Genomic DNA, 22,671 nt, shown 5'->3' with positions numbered 1-22,671 from the left:
AGCAGACTTGAAACATAGAAACAATTAGGTCATACATTTAACAAATGATTGACATACACAGTATGAAAACTCAGATCTCATTCTACCTGAGGGTGTTGGGTGAATAAGTGAATACAGGTTTAAGTTACACGGATGCAGGACAGAGACAAAAATCCACTCATTGTCTAGCGCCTCAGTTAACTTGCAGCTATCCTTGAGGCCAGGATTAACTAACTGGCCATAAGAAGTGTCTATATAAAACTGTACAGCCCGCAAGTGAAAGAACTGTGGTTGCTTCTGACAAACAATGCTCTACTTCTGTTTTCAAAAGCAGTCACATTTTTACAAACACACAACAAACTTCACACACAAACTCAGGCTTGCAAGAACCCTCTACTGAAACTGTCTGGTACATACAAACACACCTATATCCCCCCAAAAATTTCTAGTTGCAAGTCTGAGTCACAACTGATTTGAGCAAACCAAAGGTATAACCCTCTGGCCAAGGTTACTTCCCAAGCAGACATTAACAAGATGACTTTTGCTGACGAGAAAGTTGATAGCATTGGCAAAGGAAAACTTTCTCCACTCTGTAGAAAAACAAAGGGCCAAGCACACACTCTAGTTTTGCCCCTTCCTCTCTGCATCAGCAGCATGAAGAATTTCTACATGACGTTCCAGGCTCTGGGGTCCTATTGGACCAGCCTGCCTAATGACAACAGAAGATGTGACAGGAACAAGTGAAAGACAGGAAAGGAAGAGACAACAGCATTGTAATAATGTTAGAGTGCTCGAGGTGGAATTAAACTTTGGGTCACTTAAGCTAACACACCACATAGCTTCTGCACAAAACTTAACTCAAAAAAGGAAGCTTTCTTACAGCATTTTTGTCAATACTAAGATTTAACTTTTAGGCTGTTGCTAAAAAAAAAAAAAAGGCAAGCAAAGAAAAGCACTGCTACTCACTGCCACTTGTGCGGAATCCATGAACCTTAATCCAAAGTAGTCGCTTTCTATAAGGTCCAGATGATACATGATCTGTTCAAACAGGAGCTGGCCTTTGGCTTTTTTCTGAAAATACAAAAGGATTTAGTACTTAGCAGGTGGATTTATTGTAGCATCTACCTTCTTCTAGGCATACTTTATATTGTAATTCCAAAAGTAAGAGAATCCCAAAATTAAGCTTCTGAAAAGATAATGTGGAAATTATTTTTTTCTCTCATAGTTTTTGATGGCTGTTTTTCTTAAAGGCAAATGTACACCCCACAAGAAGCACACATAATATCCTTAAAGGACTTGCATAATCTCCTTTTTTGGAAAACATCAACACTGACTTACACAACACAGCATGTTAAAACGTCATTTTATCATTGTCCCTTTTAGGCTTTCCTTACTCACTGACATTCAGTAGAACTGGAAATATAGCTAGTAACAACTGCAATATCTAATGCACTGGAAAAATTTCAGAGCACAGTACAGCAAACTGCTTACGAATTTACTACTGTTTGATATCTAAGCAATTCACCAGTTTTAAAGCAGGTAGCAAAGCACATTGAATTAGGATATAGCATTCCATTAGCAAGTGCTTTTAACAACTGCCAGGAAACAGTCTGGTGCAAGCAATTTTAACAAATACCACTTAGAAAACGCATTTATAAAAGTAAGTTCATAAAACTCACTTGTAGGTGCAAAAAGCCACCACATATGCTCATACATAATTTATGAAAAAAATTAGCTCTGGCCCCAAGTAAACATCATTTTTACAGTGATGATCTAAAAAATTAAACAGTTGTTTTTAAAGAGAAAGCATGTAAATAGCACTGGGCACTTTCTACACAACATACATTTTTCATGCTATGAACTCCTTTATAGTAATACACTGAAAGAAAAGCTTAACAGTAATACCTGAGATGCCTAAATGTAATAAAAATACATTAATAAATTAGTACATCAGAGTACAAGTCATGGTGTTGAAAAGAAATATTTTTAAATGCAAAGAAATGCAGAAAGGATTTATGCTTACTCTGCAAGCAGTTTATGGATTTCTCTATTTCCATAATGCTATCATCTTGCAATCTTTTATCTTAATATTTATACATTCACAACTTGAGAAATGGGCTAACTTTCTAAGCATATTTTTTAGTAAGCTACTAATTAGCAGATTTAGTCCACCTCTCAAAATTCCGGGCTAGCCAGCATTCTTATTCTCAGAAATAATCTGGTTTAATCACCAAGTAATATCCATGTAAGTGAAGCAGCGTCCATAATTTTTGCCACCTTCTTCTACCCTGATCTACAAATATTTTATATTCAACTTTGCAATCATAATCATTAGTTTACTCGATGCGTTAATTAAATCCAACATGACATTTCACAGCTCAAAGCAAAATCTCAGAAAAGTCTGTAAACTGAACCTGCCTAAGCAAGCTCTCCCACAGTTATTTATTCCACATTTATTTCCAAGTATTGGGGGAGGTAGGGGGAATGGAAGGCAATTAGACCAGCAGGCAACTTCACATGCACACAGCATCTACAAAACGTTGTATAATGAAAATGCTGAGACATAGACCTCATCAAACTCGTTCAGGGCAAGTCTTTTCTGTTGACTTCAAGAAAAAGTACTTCTCGGACAACAGCAGATCAATTAAACACCAGCAAGACTCTCCGACCAGAAGCCTTAAGGCAAATCGCCTACGTGTAAACCCCACACATTTCTTCCACTATTTGAGTCTGTAGCCTTTCTTGAAAGAGCAAGGCACTGAACTGTTGATAATTTCTCTCAGCACAGGAGATCTTCTGCTTAAACAGTAAGATATACTAATACAAGTGAAATCAATTCAGCATTTGCAGCAGCAAAACTAGAAAAATATTTTATTTTGCATGAAGCTTTCTGCACCTGGTCTAAACCTAGAGGAAAATCTCCCCTTAACTGGGCCGAACATTTTAGATCCTTCTCAATTCCACAGTATGTCAACTGGTTAATTACAGTTTTAAGAGATATCTCAGCCAAATTCCCTCCCGGGGACAGGCAATGGAGCACTTTAACTCGAGCCTGGAATTACTACATGTACTGTTCTCAGACTAACAACAACCAAAACTTAGTATTGTTCAAAATTCTGCAGCGTCAAGTTAGTTTCAGAGCCTGTTCGCCATTTCGGTAATCTCAGCAAAGGTCAAGCGGTCCCAGAATGACTAATGTGGGAGAAAGTCCCTAAAGAATTCCATTGGAGCAGCTGCGGAAAGGTTTGCAGGACTGCTAGTTGTTTTCTGACTTAAATCACCAAGGCTGTCAACATGGAATTAATTGTGCAGTACTTTGCATATGACTTGTGCAGTACTTTGCATAATACAGCCATCAGTGGCTGTATTTGGTGCGAGTCAGCAAAAGTTTCACACTGCTTTAACGTTAAATTCAAATTCTTTCTTAAAGCCTTACTAAAGTCCGTCCTCCTTCTATTTAAACAAATGGCAACTAAAAATATTACTGCTTTGTAACCGGTCAATTTTTATGAATCAAAATTAATTTCTTTGTATTCAGTAAAACTGCCATCACAAGTGTTTTCGAAAGACATAGCAAAGATACACTTTTATTACATTTTCTGGTGAAAAATTACCCTTTCTAATGGCAACAGTCAATTTAAATGACATTTTTATCCTGCTGCTACCCCATGCTTCCCCCCCTCTTTCTTTTCCTTGCAGCAGAGCTCAGATTACTCTGAAAGGACAAATATTTTCAAGCTGCTTAATGGTTACCAATGAACTATTAACGACTCCAATCACAAGCAGTCCAGCCAGTGGCTGGTCATCCCTTCAGGGCACAAATTAAACTCCTCATGGGTTTGTAATTCTGTAAAACCTGACTAGTCGATTTACAGAGTTTGCTATACTCTATAGGAAGCAACAGCAAACATCTCACAGCAGGAGAATCAACAACTGAACTGGAAAACTTAAATGAAATATACCATTTATATAGGGCAGGTCATCTAGTGGTTTTGCCACACTTTGAAATGAGATAAAAGCATCTCTTGATCGCTTTGGCATGGATTGCACACACACACACACCCCACCCCCGAATGGAAGGGAGGGTCCCAACTATGTGCTAACGACATCTCATGATGCTCTTAACTGCAATTGCTGGCTGAGTAGGTGTTACAAAGGCTGGGCTTAACCCGGGTAGCTCAGCAGCAAGGCTGGGTAAAGCCTGGTGTTCACCTCGGCAGGCTGGTTTGTCCCTTCATCGCTGGGATAAGGCGATACGGAGACATTCACCTTGGCTCAGGCATCTCAGTCCCTGCCTAAAACTAGAGAAGCAGCATTTATACCCTCTTCTCACGGTCTCAGCGGTAAAGGTTATTTCACGGACACGCATTCAAGAGCGTAAGCAAGCAACTCGGTGCTCCATAACTTGCCTGTCTGATATAAAAGCCATTTTCAGTACTAGCAGCAGCCAGTACAGACCAGCACTAGTGAATCAACACGGGCTTCCAACAGCTGGGCATGAGACCCTTACGCTGGGCAGGCACCAGTTGAATGGCTCACTTAAGGTTTTTATCTGGTTTTTAATCACAGCGAAGTACTTCAAACTTCCAAAACTTGAAAAAAACAAAAACAAAACCACCCACCTAATGAATTTACTACAATGCTTATAAAAAAAGGATTTTTTTCCTCTTTATTTTTCTTTGTGAAGAAAAGGAGGTCCCTCTATAAGATGAACTCTGAAAAGAGAGATTAATAGACTTTACCTACATGGGACTTACTACCCCTTGTATCTTTGCAGCTGGACATTTCTGTCAGAAGATTTCTTCAAATGATTACGTTAATATTGCTTATTAACAATAGCTAACAGTAGCTATTGCCTTCAGTAGCTACTGAAGGGCAAAAACCTCCCTTCCTGGTTTTTGTCAACTCATTAGGAGTGTTACCATTCATATTCATACCAGCTTCCTCGGAAAGACCCCATTTACCCCCCCGGAGAAGCTAGGGACCCCCATTCAGGATTTGCAGCTACCCAGTTGCTAGGATGTCACCTATGCACGTTTGCAGACCATGGCAGTGCGGGAACAGCAGATGAGCCTGTCCATTTTTTTTTTTTTTTTTTAAGTTAATCTCCCTTCTCCCAAACAACATGTTGCAAAAAAGTAAGCCATGAGAAAGCTCCAACAGTGAGCTTTAAAGGAAAAAGATTTCATCTCAATATAATGAAAACAGTATCTATAGTTAACACCATTAAGGTTTGCTGGAGAATTGGAGGGTTAAAACCCCTTATCTTCACAAAGGCAGTGTTAGAATTACAGATTATTTCTATCACCCTGATCTTATGGCTGTAAGTACTGACCTACAAATAAAGTTGCTCCTCTCCTCAAACTCCAAGCATCAATCTTTCAGATAACTTTTCCAAATGCCCCGGTCAATTTTCTCCTTCATCTAACGATGCCACTGGCAGCAAAACACCAGTTCTGCTCCTCTCTCTGGTTTATCCCCAGCCTTTGACAACATGCACCATATATTCTTGTACTGAGTAAAAAGCCCTGCCGGCTGGAAGGCTGCAGAGAATAGTTTCTACCTCCAGAGACAGAACTTATCAATTCTTCTATTCACTCAATCTCTCCCAAATACATCTTCCAATAAGAATTTGGGATTAAACGTTTTGTTCTGTTATTGTCTGGAGAAAGAAAAAGGCATCTCCGAAAAATCTTTACAAAGAATTGATTTCAATACCCATTATAACTGTACATTTATTAGAATACTGTATAGAAGGATTTTAATGTACTGTGCTCAGGCTTATTGACCCTATACATAAAAAGATAAAGATTCAAAACATTCATACTTGTCAGTTTATTTTGCCAGAAGTCTTTTTTCCTCTCCCAGAAAGTTTATATCTTCTAGTTACATATTTGATTTAATCAATTTCTGAATCTATCTCCTAACGTTCTTTCTGATACAGAATATATCCAAACTGCTTCTCCAGCATTAAGGTTTAAATACCTCCTTCCCAGTATATTCTCAAACATTTCAGTTTTATTTGGTGTTCCACCTGCAGGTTTCTCAGGAGCAGTCTGGTTAAGAGCATATGAGAGTCTCAGTCTTTAACTGAGCTCTTTACAGGGGCTTTACAGCTCTTTACAGTGGGAAAGCAGGGTTTCAGACAAAATTCGCTGTTATGCTGTGAGTTAGGAATGCTAAACCTTCGGGCAACTAAACCAGCCTGCAGCACCATCCCCAGAAACACCCGGCAGCACACTGCAGGCCAAACAAATTACTCTGATAGCAGCCGCAGCTCGCTTCCAGCTGCTCCCTTCCTCCCTTTCCAACTGCGCAGGACATCGTCCATCACAGCAAGTCCGAAATGCTCACCCGCCGTTAACCCAAACTGACTGGACTGCCAGCACGACTCAGTACAGGCAGTCTGTGATTCTGCTGCTGCTCAGAAGTGCTGAAACGACTCAGCATGTACTATGCATGTCTACATCCAATCTCTGTATGCATTTAAATCTGGCACCCCAGGAAGCTCTGGATCAACCTGCACCACGGCTCGACCCCCCTTCCACACACAGACAGCACCTCTGCTTTGTGACACCCAGCTCAGGATTGATTTTTCCAGTTTCAGTCCCCTAAAGGTCTTTCAGTAGTTTAAGCAAATAGTCAGAAGAACTTCAATAGTTTAAGACAAAGACCACATGGGAAAAGTTTTAATCCAAAACTTTATAGTCTTAACACACACACACATGTTTATTTACTCACTGCATTTGTCAGCTGAGCTTTGTTTTGAAAATTTAAAAGCCAGCCTTGAACACCAAGATTACTCATTCTACTCAAAGACTCGTTTTCCAACATTTTTAGCATTACTGGATTTTCTTTTTAATCAGCATCTGTGCCACAGACAGCATTCTGTATTTCATATTTACAGCTACAAATATTCAGCAAGTAGCCACAAATATTCTACAAGCTTGTAAAAAGAGTGGACTACCGACTAAAATCAAGTACCACAATATATCTCTGATCTTGTAGTGGGATCAACACAGATCATCTCCCTCCACACAAAAAGCCATCAGCACTCGTTAGCAGTTTGCTAGCAACGTTTTTGGTATTCCAGATAGATATCTTAACTTTATTTAAAATAATCACTACAAATACAGTCCTTTTTATCTTATTTTGTAAGCATTAGTCCAAAACTGTAAACAGCTTAGCTAATTCCTGCTATTCCACAGAGCTCTTGGACTGCTTTGTGCGAGACCTTGTTTTAATGATATGTCATTACAATAAGGACAAAAACATCTCATTTTGCAATCACCATATTAAATTTCATGCATGCATAAGTAAGGAACATTCTAAGATGAAAAACTACTCAGCAAGCATTCATTCTCAGAATGTGTCTTTCACCTTATACCTCTAGGAAGCTTCTGCCTAAAACTTAGGCTGCACGTACAGAAACTGGAATACAATTAATGCTCTTTTATCCATGAGATGATCATGTAAATTGTGGGTTAAGCAGGGACAGTTTTTTTAACCAAAACACCCCTGGCTTCCACAAAGTACAGTGCTGCTTCTATAAGACCCCATACTTACTATCTGTTGCTACTGTAAGGCTGACCTTGTTCTCCCACAGAAAACTATACACAAATTTTAAAAAAGATGCATATTCCAAGTGTATCCCTGTAATTTAATTTACATTATTTATCTTACCATTTTCCCCCTTTATGTAGGTTATCTTTTCTTTCTCCCAGTTATTACTCTGAATAGCATAGGACTGACTATCTCTACAACAAATGCTCAACTTTTAGATCTTTTGATTTAAAAATCCTCCAGAGCCCTCCAGTACTCAAAACAGCACTTTATTTGAAATTGACAAACATTTTTGTTCACAAGTATTTCATAAGCTGTTGGTGACTCCAACTAAAAACAACCTTCAAGGAAAAACACTGCTGTGATGCCCTCCCCAGCCCATCTTTCTCCATGAACCATGACCACCAGAAGAGCCAGTATTCCAGCTGTTGAGGGCTTCCCTTGGGAGCCCAGATTGGTATGACTGAGCTGATGGAGTCTTCAGGTACTAAACTGGGTCTGTTCATGGCTTTTGGGAATTCCAGAGGTGCAGTGGGGGAAGATGGACTTTAGTTTCACATGGGAACAGGATTAAAAAGAAGACAGGGGATGTCAGCAAAACAGAGTTCTTGTTCTCTCACTGCTCATACCACTAAGCAAACACTCCACCCATGGATCTTAAACAATTAGAAGAAAACGCACAACCCAGCTTTTGTCCAAAGTTGAACTTGAGGTAAGTTAACAGTAAAACAGCATGTGTGATGAACATCATTAACAGCAGCACAGTTAACAGACACCATATATTCTATAAAAACTTTTCATAGATTAAAAAAAAAATAATAAGCTTATCACATGACAAGTCTGTCAAAATCACTGAATGCATTTGGACAAACATAAAACTTCAAAAAAATTGTAACAGACAAGGAACACTACCAGGTCAAAACACAACTTTAGAATCTGAGATAAAGGTGGGGAAAAAAAAACCCACACCTTTCAATCTGCCCCAAAAGAACACTGATAACTTGCGTGAAGTTCGTGCCTCCCATTTTGAACATACCAAAGTGACAGTAAATAGTATACACAATACTGATATTCTTCAGTCATTGACATGGCTACAAAATAAGTAGATTCTTAAAAACAATCCAGTCTATGTACTGTGTAGGACTGTAGCTTTGATGAACAGTTCAACTCAGGCAATTTTGTAATTAAAAACAACAGAAGAAATAGAAAAGCAGACAGATTAAGTGGCTTGACAGACACCATAGATAAGATCAGTGGACAAAAAGCAGAGTTATTGCTCAAATCCTGGCTCTGTGTTTAATAAATTAATCTCAACTGCATCATTTACAATATGTCCATTCTGTCTCATTGTCAATATTCATAAAAACATCAGTCTTTGCTGCTTAAAAAGACTCTGAAATATGTTTGGCTTACATGATACTGTTCCCCGTGGTGGGTTTTTTTTTTGTTTGTTTGGTTTTTGTTTGGTTTTGGGTTGTTTTGTTGTTGTTGTTGTTTTTTAATTTAAACAGAAATTCAGCAATCTCAGATTCAAGTACATGAATGACCATAACTCCAGAATACTCTTCTTTCAGTAGCAAATTCACTGTCAGGGTATAGCTCAACAAGTATTTTAAGCAAGCATAAGCCTGATACTGCCTCTAAATGCTTCTTCACCACATTTGGGGAGGCACATGGGGAACCAGATTGGAGAATCGCTCCAGCTGGAAACTAACATAAAATTATACCAATTATTTTCAGCCACAGCATTTTCTTGACTTAGCTTACTGCCTGGCTGCCAAAAAAATGTTTCTTCTGCCAAGGGGTATGCAAAAACAAGAACAAATGCAACAATGAAAGCAACATCTTTTCTTCCTGTGGCAGCAACAACTTATGCCACTGTAAAGTATTTATGTAGCCATGGATTAAGAAAGGTATGGCATTCATTCCTGCCAAGACAACTCTTTCTCTAGCCATGAACCAACCTGTTCACCAAGTGATTCAGTCTTAAGAAACTCCTTCTGTTATTTATTTTCTTAATAAAACAATTTTTCACAGAACTTAGGTAGACAACGGGACTGCGCACAAGTGACTGGCAGACCTGAGGGCACCTCTTTGAGATAACACGAGTTCATTTTAAACCGAATCTACTGCCAACAAAGTAACAGAACCAGTCTTGGAAAAGGTGTTAGGTCAAAGAGGATAATGATTCTCAAGAAATTTTTTTTTTTTTTTTTAGAAAAAAAACTCTCTATAAATACACAGATATATTTTTAATTTAGCTTTACATTTTAGAAAGCAATGTTGTTTTGCCAGGATTTTGTACCCTTCACCCCTTGTCTCCCCCCGGCCCCTTTTTCCTTTCCTCTTTAAGTGTCAACCCCAAAATATGAATGATGCAAATGCAGACACAAGAACAAACACACTAAGGAGGTTGAAATGAAATATTTAATCTACTTTAAATTTATTGTATTTTAATCACCAAAGGAACTGGTACATGTCAGCCACTGATGATGCACTGTAATTACTGCATCTAGCTATTTTGATTTAGCATATTTGTTTACTGTTACTCATAACTTAGATGTCCACAGACAAGGCTTTATGTTGGCTTATAAAGAAAAAAAGCAAGAGTGAAAAAAGTTTCCTGTAGAAATAAATAGTTACTACTGCACCCTGATCTAAGTTTTATAGTCCAGATGGCAGGTCATGACACTTCTTCAGGTTCAATTTATGCTCCTTAAAGCCTTAGAAATGTTGTTAGAGGCGCCAGGAATTTGCCTAGAGAGCCAACTCCAGCTCCGAAGATTACTACTCTGGTTATGTGGAGACACCAATTTAAACTTGAGTACTTTTTAAGTGTAACTCTTGCTATAAAGTGTTTGTGGGCATTCCTGGCCTCAAATCAAACATCCTAGGCGCTAAGCAGCACTGGATATGTTCATTACGTTGTTTCAGAGATGTACAAACTAGTTTTACTGCCCTCTATAAACGCCTATCTGTGTAGTCATTTTGCAAATAAAGATGCCAAACTCTTTCTTTAACTCTAGATTACCTGGGATTCTAGATACTGCAGGAGTTATTTCTACTCACTGTTAACACCACCGCTCAATACTCTAACAAGTTGAGCCTTCCTCAGACTACCTAACATTATAAACACTCTAGAATTGTGCTTAAAATAAGAAAGGGAGGAAAGAAAAGCCATTTCAAGAAAGGCTGCTCCGCATGCTCTTTCTAGCCAGCAGCTCCAATGTCAGCACAACCGTTACTGCCGCCAAAATCCTATGGAACCAGTCAGAAGGTCTTGCAGACCCACAGCTTCAAAACTCAGCTATGTGAGCTCAAAACAAGTCACTAACAACTATAATACATGGTAATGGAAAAACAGAGCACATGACTTCTATTGCTACTGTTCATCCTGTTGGCCAAAACCAGGTATATAATTAAGCAGAGAAGAACAGACACGTGTATATTAAGGGAGCTTTAGAAATGTAAAACAGTGGCTAACACCTCACTCCCAACAAAGCACTATGCTATGAGACAATCCCTGCTATATAATCTGCCCTGAGGAGGGGAAGGAAGTAGAATTCTTCTTTCCCTCCCCTCTCAAGTTTGCGTTAAAAACTTCATCCATCAAAATCAAAACAAACAAAACCCACACAGAAATTACTGCTAGCACTTCTGCTCATCCCTCCTCTTCAACAGAGTTACACCAAGAGATTCACCTTCCTTCTCAAGATGCATACATAGCTCACTGAAAAGAAAATCCAATTCATCCGAAACATTACCCTCTCTAAGTTAAGCCTTGGCACAACAATTACATTAACACACTAGAAAATGCTCAATGTATCAGGCACAATGACATCTAACAAAATACTCTCTAGTTTCAGTGAATAACAAAGTTAACTATTCTTTCAGTACCTTTTTATGACCAGTAACTTAGTGGACATCAAGTCACAGGGTCAGTTGCTAGGACAAATAGATATGCCTTTACCTAACTTGTAAACAGAAGAGCACAATCAGATTGACACAAGCCAACAGTATTTAAAAAACAAACTTGCATCACTCGTACCGGTAAGTCCACGCTGACATCTGTTCCATCCAGCAGCGCTACTCGGCAAGTAATGATGGATTTTGCGTCCCCAGCTGCAGGGATGTGGGTTGCAGCTCTTTGGGCCTCTCTTAGCCGTTCCTTCTCCGCATGCTTACGCATAGACCGCCGTCCAAGGGTTCGACGGAAAAAGCTCAGCATCTTTGCTACGAAATCCAAGACAGGAAAGGAAGGTGTTAATGTTACTCTTTCACAGAAAAAAGAAAAATAATAGCCCACATTTAAAGTTCTTAGAAAACGCCAGACTTTGATGAAGAACCGTTAGAGACTCAAACAGACATTTCACTTCTTTGGATTTAAATACCCCCAGTCTTTGGCTACTGTGAAAAAAACTCAGCTCAAACCTTTGACAGTAGTTGGGGTGATTTTTGGGACAACCTGAAAGTACATTAGGGAAAAACAGTGATTGTGTAGATGTCGTACAGTTAGTTACAGTCTTTCATCAATGCAAATGCTACTGCACTCTTCAACGAGACGGTGATGTTCTCACAAAGCTGGAAAGCAACTAAGAAGTACATACCACCAGCTACTTTCTCGGCTGACATGCTCCATTTCTCTCATCGAAAAAAAGTTATAAACGACCCTTCCCGCCCCAGAACTTCGCTGACAGACCAGGGGCTTTGGTGCCCAGTCTCTCAAGGAAAGGCTTTGCACAAGCAGGCGAGCGCCTTTTGGGCACGGCGGTTCCCGTCTCTCCGCGGCCACGGCCGCGCCGAGGCTCGCCGCCGGCGCAGGGAAGGCGGCCTCCCAGCCGCTCACCGGCACCGGGGTGGCGCCTCCCGCCGCCGGGGTCCCCGGCCGCCGCGGCAGCGCCGGCCCGGCAAACACCCGGAGCTCGGCGATGAGTGAGCCCTGAACCCCAACAAGCGGCCGGTCTCCCCAGAGCGCAACCCAGCCCGCGAGCACAGAGCGCCGAAACCCGGCGCTGCCCGGCCGCCTCACCGGGGGAGCCCCGGCAAGGAACGGTCCCCGCCCCGCTCAATCCCCCTCCCCAGGGCACGCCGGCCGGGCACCCCCTGCCCCTACCCTTACATAAGCCCCGAGACCGGCGTCCGCCCTAACCCCGGCCCGCGGCCCCACCTCCCCGGCGGCCTCGCCTCAGGGGTCGCGCCGCGCCCTCCCCCACCGCGGTCGCGGCCGCTCGGGCACCGGCGCGGCGCCGCCGACCCTCCCTGGCGCCGCTGGCGGCGGCCGCAGCGGCTCCCCGCGCCGCTCACCTGGCGGGCGGCCCCGCGGCCCGGGCGGCGGGAGCGGCGGAGCCGGGGGCGGCAGGAGCGGCGGGAGCGCGTCCCCGCGGCGGCTCCTCAAGGCCCTGGGGGCGGTGAGGGAGCCCCCGGGAGGGGGCGGGCCTGCGAACATGGCGGAGCGATGTGGGAGGCCCTTAAACGGGCAACGACTCGCCGCCCATTTCCTCCTGTCCACGCTTACTCACCTGGCGGCTTCCGCTGCTGCTCTCTCCCGCGCGGCGTAGGAGAGGAGATCGAGGAGAGAGGCGGCAGGAAGGAAAGCGGCAGACGGACGGTAAAGAGAGCGCTGCTGTCCGGGTCGCGCACGGGGGCCCGCTCCCCTTTAAAGGGGCGGATCCCGGTGGAGAAGGGGCGCCCCCGCCCCGAGCCAGGTGGTTTCGCCCGGCGAAGGGCCGCCGCGGGGGGCGGCGGGGGCGCGGCGCGGCCCACGTGCTGCCCGGGAAGGGGGGCGGGAGGCAGCGGCACGGCCGTCACCGCGGCGGGGAGCGCGGGGCCAGGGGCGCCGCCACCGAGGGGCTGAGGGGGAGAGGGGCCGGGGGCCGGCGGGGGAGAAGGGCCGCCGTGCTGGACAACGGCCGCGTGGTAAAACAAGGGACGATCCGGAAGCAGCGCTTCGTTTTGAGCCTTCGGGATGGCTTTCAGGTTATTTCGCAAAAATTCAGGAATTTTTGCTAGCGCTTAGTGGAAGTTTCCCTCAGCTGTTCAGCCAGAACTGTAACAAGTCCTCAGCTGGCCAGCAGTAACAAGAAGCCTCAGGCAAACGCGCTCTTAAACCATTAAGTTTAGAAGAAAATCGTCCCTTTAAACACTGCCTGAAAGGATAACTATAGCGGTATAGTAAATAAAGCAGAACCATCTACAAGCTAACGCTGTTAGTATTAATACAGTGAAATAAGATTATGACGACAAGATGCAGTTTGTAATCTAAAGTCCTCAGGAAATACAAGGATGGTTCGTCCCAGTGATTAATACTTTTATTAATTTTTCTCAAGGGGAAAAGCCCTGCTTACTGGCATTAGCCACAGCAATTCCAAAGGGTGCACTTCACCGTATTTTTTGAGTAGGTAAATATTTGTGTTCAAGCTAGTATTTGAGATCTCCAAATAGAAAACCTCAGGAAAGGCAATATAAACACAAGGCAATACAAACTCTGCTTGCAAAGTATAGTGCTGGCTAACAGAGAGACTGCTCTGGGTAAATGAGCTCCAGCCTCCTTCAAAATCCCAGGATAACTGGGAAGCCAGTCTATGTAACAGTCTGGGAAAGTGGAGACTTTGGCTTGTTATTGGGACTGCTTTTGCTAATGATAATGCAGCATTTTCTACACTCAGCTATGAAACCCGGTCTGAGATAATCAGTCACTCACCTGCCACACAGAGCAACTGGCACAATGAAGCACCTGATAGTACATTGCTGTGGCACAATCAGCTCCAGTGCCCAAATATACATCGTGTTACCTTGACGTCATTTGCTGAAATGGCAAAAAAAAAGCTGCCAGGTGCCCAGTATTTGCTGACTAAGCAACAGGCTGATTTTAATGTTAGATGTCAGTTATTTTAGCACCCCTGTGTTGACAACAGAGTGATCCTCCTGCCACAAGCAGAAGGAGCCAGACAAGCTTCGGGGAAAGGTATGATTCAGGTTATTTATGCCTGGTTATTTACTCAGGAACACAAATCACAGAACGGGGGAATTTAGATACTTTTTATCAGAGGAGCAGGGACTATGCTTGCTCCTGGTACCCAGAGGAAACATACAAAATCTTACTATATTTAAAGAAGAAAATAAGATTTATCTCTGAGGTTTTCAGGTATCTGATGAATTCTCAGCACAGATCAATTAACTGATCATTGGCACAACAAGGATGCTTAGTTTTTAGCAGAGATCTCCATCACATAAATGACAGTCTCCTTGCCATTAAGTCTACACAAATTCACATTTTCCTATTGGACAAAGCATTCTAGAGAATAAATTACCTGATTCTTAGAGGCTGTCCCTAAATTTTCTGCCCATCTTCAACTATTTCCTCAAATTTAGCTTCTTCCCACGTTTGTCACTCACAAGCTCCCTTGTAACCACCAAAAACTCCCTTATTCCCAGCTTCCTTTCTGTAGCTTCAGTGGCACAAACATTTTTGCTCTTCCTACTTCACACCAGCCTCTTGCTGCTCTTCTACTCTCATAGTAGAGTACAATGTAATTGCAGTCTACTCCTTCCTCACTATTTGCTACTCAGATACAGTCCAAGTATATGCACGTGCAACTGTGGTATCTGTGACTTGTCATCTATCCAGTCTTCCTATTCCAGTGTAAACAAATCTCTTCCTACTTAATATCTCTTCTTACTTCTGTTTCTCTCCTTGAATGCTTTCTCAGTAGTTTATCTTTTTGTACTTCAAATCCAAACACCTTGCCCTCACTTTAAAGTCCTAAATTAATCAGTCACATTAAGAACATATGGGTCGGTCTCTCTTCTTAGACTCTTAGCCCTCCTGAGATTTTTGTCTTGCCTCCTAAATCCTTTCATGTTCTTTTCCTGCTTTTGCTTTGAATATCTTGCACTTTTTGGCAGCAAATATTTCATCACAAACTTCCACCTGGAATTTTTGTTCTTCACATCAGTATTCCTCATGCCCTCAGTTCTGTGATCAGACTATAATCTCTATTGAACACTGTCTCCAAAACACTCGCTGTATAAAAGATAAATAAAGAGTTATTCTTCCATTAGAGCAAAAACTGCAGTATATATTTTTGGTAAAAAACTTTGGCTGATACCATCATGCTGCTTCTGCAGCCAAGTAATTTCATTCCTGATAATTTAGCATCCTCTTCTAGTGCTCAATCCATAGGGGTGTATTTATGGCATACAATGTCAGAAAGTAAAACACAAGATGAACATTATCTGGCATCAGAAGTGTAATAAAAGTAGCATAGCAAAACCGTGTGTATAGGAGCAAGAAAATCGCAAAAAAATTAAACTTTAAATTACTAAAGCACATCTTTATTTTGCAATTAAACAATTAAGATCCACAAGTAAACTATATATATTTTCAAGTCTGTACCTAGACAACTATTTGTCAACTGAAATTAAATATATCCACAAAATATGCATAACAGCATTTTTTTCACATAATAGAATGAAATTTTACTTAAGACTAACCAAGACTTGTTAAATGTTAATTAGCATATTTATCCTGGGAACTGCTGGTTTTCAGTAGAAGTTAGTGTATCATTTTAATGGCAAGAAATTTCATTTTATCAAAATGAGGACAAATACATAAGGCCCTTTAAAGCATACAGTAGCTGCAGTGACAAAAGCTGAGTTTATTTTCACATTGCCCAGTGTTGACCAATTTCAAGTTTCCATCATTTTCAACCACCCCGGCTGTTTAGCCAAGATGTTGCCTTTAGTTTTGGTTTTTTTGTTGTTGTCGTTTTTTGTTGTTTTTTTTTTTTTCCTCCCCCTCATGCTTTTAAACAAATATATAGGCAAAAGTCTACTTATGGGAAGAACCTTCCCATGCCCCCAACATTAAAAAAGATACACAAGAGTTAGTCTAAACAACAAAAGAGCAATTCAACTCTGAGATTATTTACTTCACACTTGCAGTCCATCATTCAGCAGTATGAAACTGAGATGAAATTTAACAACTGAAAGCCACAGCTGGAAATGCAAATTAATTACCAGAATTAACTAGCAAAAAAATATTGCCACCATCTGATTGTTAATAACGATCTAAATAATATTATTCCATTTGTATTTACACATAGTATAGCACCTGTTACAGAAAAAAAACCCCAAACCTTACACAAACAGCCCTGCCAAATTGACTGGTTAAAATGGGATCACTGGTAAACGAACCAAACCAAATGGAAAACAAATCTGGATACACTGGATAAAATAAGACCTTTGTTTTCTTACCTTAATTTTCCTGTAAGATTATTATGGGTTGTTACTGTAGTGCCCCAATGTACCGAGATAATTGCACTGGATCATTTATAGTCTAGTCTTTGTGGACATATTCTAGTTAAAGAAAACAACAGCTTAATGTAAACTGTTTAACCCTTTCAAACTCATGTCTTAGGCCCCTGGCCTAGGAGTAAAAGGGTGACAACTTCTTTAAACTTTGTTGTGCATTATCTTTAGTTATCAAAATTCAAATAAGTTAAGTAAAAAAAAATACTGATTTCCAGGTAATTGATCTAATGTTAAAAATAATGCTTAGCAGAAACATTTACAGTAAACATAGCTAATTTGCAGCTAGCTGAGAGAGATTACAGAGATAAATCTACAAGTACCCTGTAGTTTCTATTTGCACCTTTTTTTTTCCTTCCATCCCCTCCCCCCCAAATGCAAGCTTTATATTCTTTTTAAGACAGGATAATTGAGATGATCAAATTATTAATATCTTATTAATATCTATTTTCTGAAAGTCCCTCAGAAACACATGAACAATAAACCAGAAATGGTTGGAACAATAGAAAGCATTCGTACCAGGGTGTAATCCGAATCATCTCTGTACAGAAACACATTAAGCATCTCTCTCCAAACCCAATTTATTTTGTCCAATAGTTCAGTCAGTAGTAAGCATGAGATAAAGTGCTACTATTCAAACATCAAAACACTTTGAAAAAAAATTGTACTTTCAAATGTGTAAGCTTGCTAAATACGAAATAACACAACCAACAAACTGTCAGCCAGTCCATGAAACCATAGTTCATGCTATAGCAGACTAGAATGATAGATATTTTAGTGACATTTTTTTTTTTTTAATGAGGCTACTGGTTCAAAGAAATCAAAAAGTCCAAATTTTTTTAATTGAAAATTTCAGCATTTTTTTAAAAAGTGATTTATCTCAAATTTTTACCATTGAGCTCTCAATGAGCAAAACATGCCAAAGCCAATAGCCAGAGCTTATAGCTTATGCACCAGTTAATACCTGTAGCTGGAGAAGCCCTATGAACTGAAAAGATGCACACTTGTAGCAACCAGCACAGAGGTAAAATCCAGTGATAACAAACTGGCCTCCTTTGCAGGCTGCTAAACAAACAAACAAACAAACAATCAGGTTCAATTTATAACTGCAGTGGGATAACAAGAGACTGGACAGAACAGTTATACTGAAACAAACAAACCATTTTCCCCTTTTTAACAGCTTCCCAATCACCACTAATTATAATCCCTGCAATTTCATGCAAGATCCACATCTAATCAATGAATATGTTTTTACCAGATTTTGATATTGGATCCTAGCACTAGAAGTAGCAATGGAAAAGAGCTTTTCCAGTCTCAAGACAAAAGGTGGGTACTTAAATTAGCAAATACACCCAGCCAACCAGGGACCTGAGATGTAAGCTACAAAGAGACTACAAGTGACATTAGAAGGCACCATTCCTGTACTTTGTGGAAGTCCATATATGCAACATTTTAATTTGGACCATAACCCAATCCCTCCCTTTATCCTCAGGGCTGAGGGTCTTGAAGATTGCCTGCATAGTGGCTCTACTGTCAAAACTACAGCATATGTATTGGACAACCTGCTTTCACTTGGAAATTGGTGGATCTGTAGAGTTTTTCATGCTCATGCTAATTCCCTGAGCCATTAAACATCACCCACACACCTGCACACACACTGCAGAAGCATAAAAATATCACATAATTCAGGTCCACAGCACACATGGAGCTCCAGCATGTCTGTGCCAGACCTTCCCTACTTCCCATCTCCCTGGGCAGTGCAACTGCAGCAGGTCCGCTGCATTCCACGGGTACCGCAAAGCTTTTTGGAAGGTCTCCATGGAAAGTTGCCGGCTACACAGGTTCCATAACAAACTCCTCATGTTCCTTAATCTCCCAACTGCTTTCTCACCCTTTCTCTGATAGATGGTGTGCCAGACTGTAATCAGATATTCTCGAAGAAGTGTTATTGCTTTATCTATATGGGACATAAGCTTTCAAGATTTAACAGAGAAATGTGGAAGACACGTCAGCTAGCATTAAATGTAATGAGAAAAAAAAATCAGGCTTTCTCTTTTTCATGCTGGGAGAGGATATATAAAAAAATGCATAAAAGCAGTATTTTACTGCTTAAGACTTGCAAGTTACTTAAAATACCAAATGCTTCCAAATTCAGGATAAATGAATTCTTCAGCTCTCAGTTATCTGGTATATCTAAAGCAGTATTTCTCAAAGTGGATTGGCTGACAATCTGTAGGTGGTTTATTAAACAATACCTGCATCTTATTTCATATTTAGCAAAAAAGAAAAAAAAAATGCCCCTAAAACACTCAAAGCCCCCACTACAGCCCCATGTCTTTCTACTAAAAAAACCCCTTCAAATGCACTTTAAACAAGAGATGGTAGTAGTAGTTTTCAATCCGAACCTAAAAGGAAAACAAAAGTCTTAACATTATACATTGGCACAAAATTGTCATAATATTGCTCTTATGTACAATGAAAACTTTTTTTTTTTAAACTGGATTTGTATCATGGAAGTGTTACAAACATACTCTTTCCCACACCCACCCAACATTTTTCCTAATCAAATGGTATGAAAATAATTATTCATAAAATCCAACAGTCATAACACCAATCACGTATAGGTCTATATGTCATTATGTCTGAAAGATACATTCATGTTTTGTACAGCATGAAACATACAAAAACATCTTTAAAAAACTCTTAAGGATGATACAGATCTTCATAACCCAAAGTAAAATATTTAGCAGTTTTGCTTTTTTTGGCCATATAAAAATATTTTAAAGGCCATTTATACCACAACAGGTAGAAACATTTGAACAAATGGTTTATGGTGCAGAAAGGCTTCAATGCTATTCTCTTTCCCAATCAGTTTTTGGTTACCACTACCTTGGCTTTGGAGAAGCCAAAAAGCCACTGAGTCACCGACAGCCAATTATCTACAGATAGTTACTTTGTTCCAATTTTTTTCCCAGTGCAACTAGTTAATACACTACAAATCGGCTTAAGTCAGTGCAGAGGAAGATTCTGAAGAGACTTATTATTCTTGCCTGCGTTTGTAATCAAAACAGTAATGACAGATGACCAATAAATATCCCACACTTAGTTGTGGTATAAATGGGTCTTTTGAACTCAAATTGCTTTGGCAACTTTACATAAGAATATTTAAAATATGTGACATACCAACACTATATAATGTTGCTATAAACTCCATTTCTGATTTCCCTCAGAAAAAAAGGGCAAATGCTATTTTCATTTACAACTTGACTATGAAGAAAATTTATTTCAACATAATGGATGAATAACTTTAATTTTTAGACATTAAGTGCTGAGTTTAAAATAACCTTCCAACTAGCCAGCATCTCAGCTAATAATCTTGTCACATGGAAGTTAAAGCTTGTACTTTCCTAAAGAAGAATTTTTTTTTTTGTTGCAAATGGCTTAAAATAAAACTGAGATTAAAGCTATGTTATAACTCTTTTTCAGTTTATCCGATCCAGAGATTCTTGTAAGATTCATTTTTCACTGAGGGATAATATTGATTTAAGCATCAAATCTAGAAATATAAGTAACAGGGCCACAGGCCATCTACTATTATTTTGTTTTCTAAAAATATTTAAAACTCTATCTTCCATTTGGCATTGTGGTTCATGTTTATTACTAAGTCATAAGCCAGGATTTCACTTTGCCTGAATCCCTTTTCACTTAATAGTTCATAGCTGATCTCTTTCTAATGTCCATAGAACACAGTATATTATATAATATAATTCTTCAATAGTTAAAAATTATTTAGTGTAGAACTTTCCATTTTAATTCTCTGCTCTATATAGCTTACAACAAAATTTACTGGATAAACATTTTCAGGAAACCAATACAATAAATTAAAACTTTTAAATAGAGGGCACAAAGTTATGTTGTCACAGGGCAGTCAAAGAAGTGACTGATTTTTCTTCTTACAGTATATTACACTGGATACCTTGCTTCTGACTTGGTTTCTCCTATACCGGAAAAATATTAGAAAACTGGGACATTTACGTATCTCTAGAATGAGCTCAGATACTGTATCAGACAGACATTTCTTACAAATCTTCTACCTACTTAAATAAGAAGCAACCTATACCAACTGGAACAATTTTGCACAATCATAACAGAAGGTGACTGGGGTCATTATGGAATTAAAATAAAGTTCTGGGACAACTTCATAGTGTTCTTCTCCCTTCCCCCAACCCAAACAATTAAAAAAAAAAAAAAAAAAAAGGCAGACCTGTACGAACACGGCTTGAAATCAACTATAAGGACTTAAAAACTAATTGGTTAGCAGATAATGGAATTAAATCACATCTGATTTTAAGTTCAACTTAATTAGCAGTGCTATTAAAGAGTTATGTTCTAATCGAGTAAGACAGCTATTCTCAATAAAAGGATAAAACAAAGTATCAGCTTCTAATGACCTACCAGCATTTCATAGTAAGCTGCTAGTAAGTTACTAGTTGGAAGGAATGAAGGAATGTGTCAGATTATTCACATAATTACAACACAGCAGCATACAATGCTCATTCACTAAGTTGGCAGAGGTGCTTTTGCTACCGACAGTAGCACACAGGTACTTGTATAAGGAAAGAGGGAATGGTATTTCCATGACCCCTTGCGGTAACACATTCCAAGCACCAAGGGCCGTTTTTAAAATCTGAACCCATTAAGATAAATATGACAGGACAATACCACCCCCACAGAATCATGAGTGCCTTTCACTGGATGTACGCTGTAAGTCTCAAGGCACTTAAGGGGTTAAGACATAATGCATGCACTAGTTCCCATCACGTAATCTTAAGTCACACGAATCAGAATACACCAGTGTATGACACACAAGCTGTGTCAAAGAAATGCTGTTTATTTTTTTTTAAATGTTTATTGTTATTATTTTGTACAAGATGCTGGTAAGTGGGCTTTATGCAGCTACTGCTGGGTTAACACAGATGCCAGCTTTTCTCTAACAACCAGCTGGTCTCTAGTAAGGGTGTTGGACAAAGTGTGCTGCATCAGTAGGCAGTGTGTATCTATCTAGTATCGGCAATATTGCTAATGTTGTAAAAAACAAAACAGTGAGAGTCTGTACATAGTAAATAAACCTAGCACTGGAAAAAGACCATGGCTTAGTGTATTTTTTCATTTGTTTTCCATTTTAAAGGACACGGGTGTAAAACAGAGTGAAATAATTCCAAGCCTTGTTTGTAGCAATTCAACCAGAAGCGCAGTATATGGCACTACAATGAAATATCGTAGATTACCCTGAACACAATTAGTTCTTTCAGTTTATGGTTTGTTCGGAGCAAAGCACGAAAATAAAGTCTTCAAACAGATGAAAGTTAGAAGAGTTTCAGAGACTGATTTTGTTTCAACGTAAAGTGCAACAGTGCTGAAGTTTTCAAAGTCTTTTGTCAATTCTTTGCTGTACTTCACTATCATTTCCTGCAAGCAGTAATATGGCACAAAGAATGCTGCCAGTTCATTAGAGAGGACAGGATTCCTCAACTGATATCCTATGTTTTTTGCTCTTTACTTATGCAGTGATGCTTGTAAAGGTTTAATAAATCCTTCTTCATACACCTTCAAAATAGCTTCACATACAAATCTGTATTGACTCTGAAAAGGAAAGTAGATTCAGTAAATTGAAAAGAAACGTAATTGAACCATGTCATTTGGAAGCAGAAAAGGCCTCTAAGATTTCCCCATCCCATTATCTTGACAAGCCAAGAACTGTGCTTCAGACTTAGTTCAGGAAACACAAACCAACACGAACGTTATATTAGAACATCTTGT

At 39.9% G+C, this 22,671-nt stretch overlaps 2 protein-coding genes across 6 annotated transcripts in view; both read right to left on the bottom strand.

The window, feature by feature from the left end:
• EPB41L5 (erythrocyte membrane protein band 4.1 like 5) overlaps positions 1-13,202 on the bottom strand; it is a 58,945-nt gene extending 45,743 nt beyond the window's left edge. For 2 of the 4 annotated variants that reach the window (XM_075512691.1, XM_075512694.1), the window contains exons 1-3: positions 12,847-12,945; positions 11,591-11,775; positions 946-1,050 (exon numbers count right to left, since the gene is read on the bottom strand). In XM_075512691.1, coding sequence (XP_075368806.1) covers positions 946-1,050; positions 11,591-11,770 — 285 coding nt within the window. In that variant the 5' untranslated portion in view covers positions 11,771-11,775; positions 12,847-12,945. Of the gene's footprint in view, positions 1-945; positions 1,051-11,590; positions 11,776-12,661; positions 12,681-12,846; positions 12,946-13,061 lie in introns of those variants that run through there. The other 2 variants (XM_075512692.1, XM_075512693.1) reach the window with 2 other exon arrangements.
• Positions 13,203-18,685: 5,483 nt separating this feature from the next.
• Positions 18,686-22,671, bottom strand: part of PTPN4 (protein tyrosine phosphatase non-receptor type 4) — a 119,716-nt gene continuing 115,730 nt past the window's right edge. For both annotated transcript variants that reach the window (XM_075512702.1, XM_075512701.1), the window contains one exon: positions 18,686-22,494. In XM_075512702.1, the coding sequence (XP_075368817.1) occupies positions 22,408-22,494 (87 nt within the window). In that variant the 3' untranslated portion in view covers positions 18,686-22,407. The remainder of the gene's footprint in view (positions 22,495-22,671) is intronic.

The sequence above is a fragment of the Mycteria americana genome, chromosome 9, assembly GCF_035582795.1.
Source record: "Mycteria americana isolate JAX WOST 10 ecotype Jacksonville Zoo and Gardens chromosome 9, USCA_MyAme_1.0, whole genome shotgun sequence".
Lineage (NCBI taxonomy): Eukaryota > Metazoa > Chordata > Aves > Ciconiiformes > Ciconiidae > Mycteria > Mycteria americana.
The sequence above is the reverse complement of the archived record's forward strand: the minus strand, read 5'-3'. Positions and strand labels throughout refer to the sequence as shown.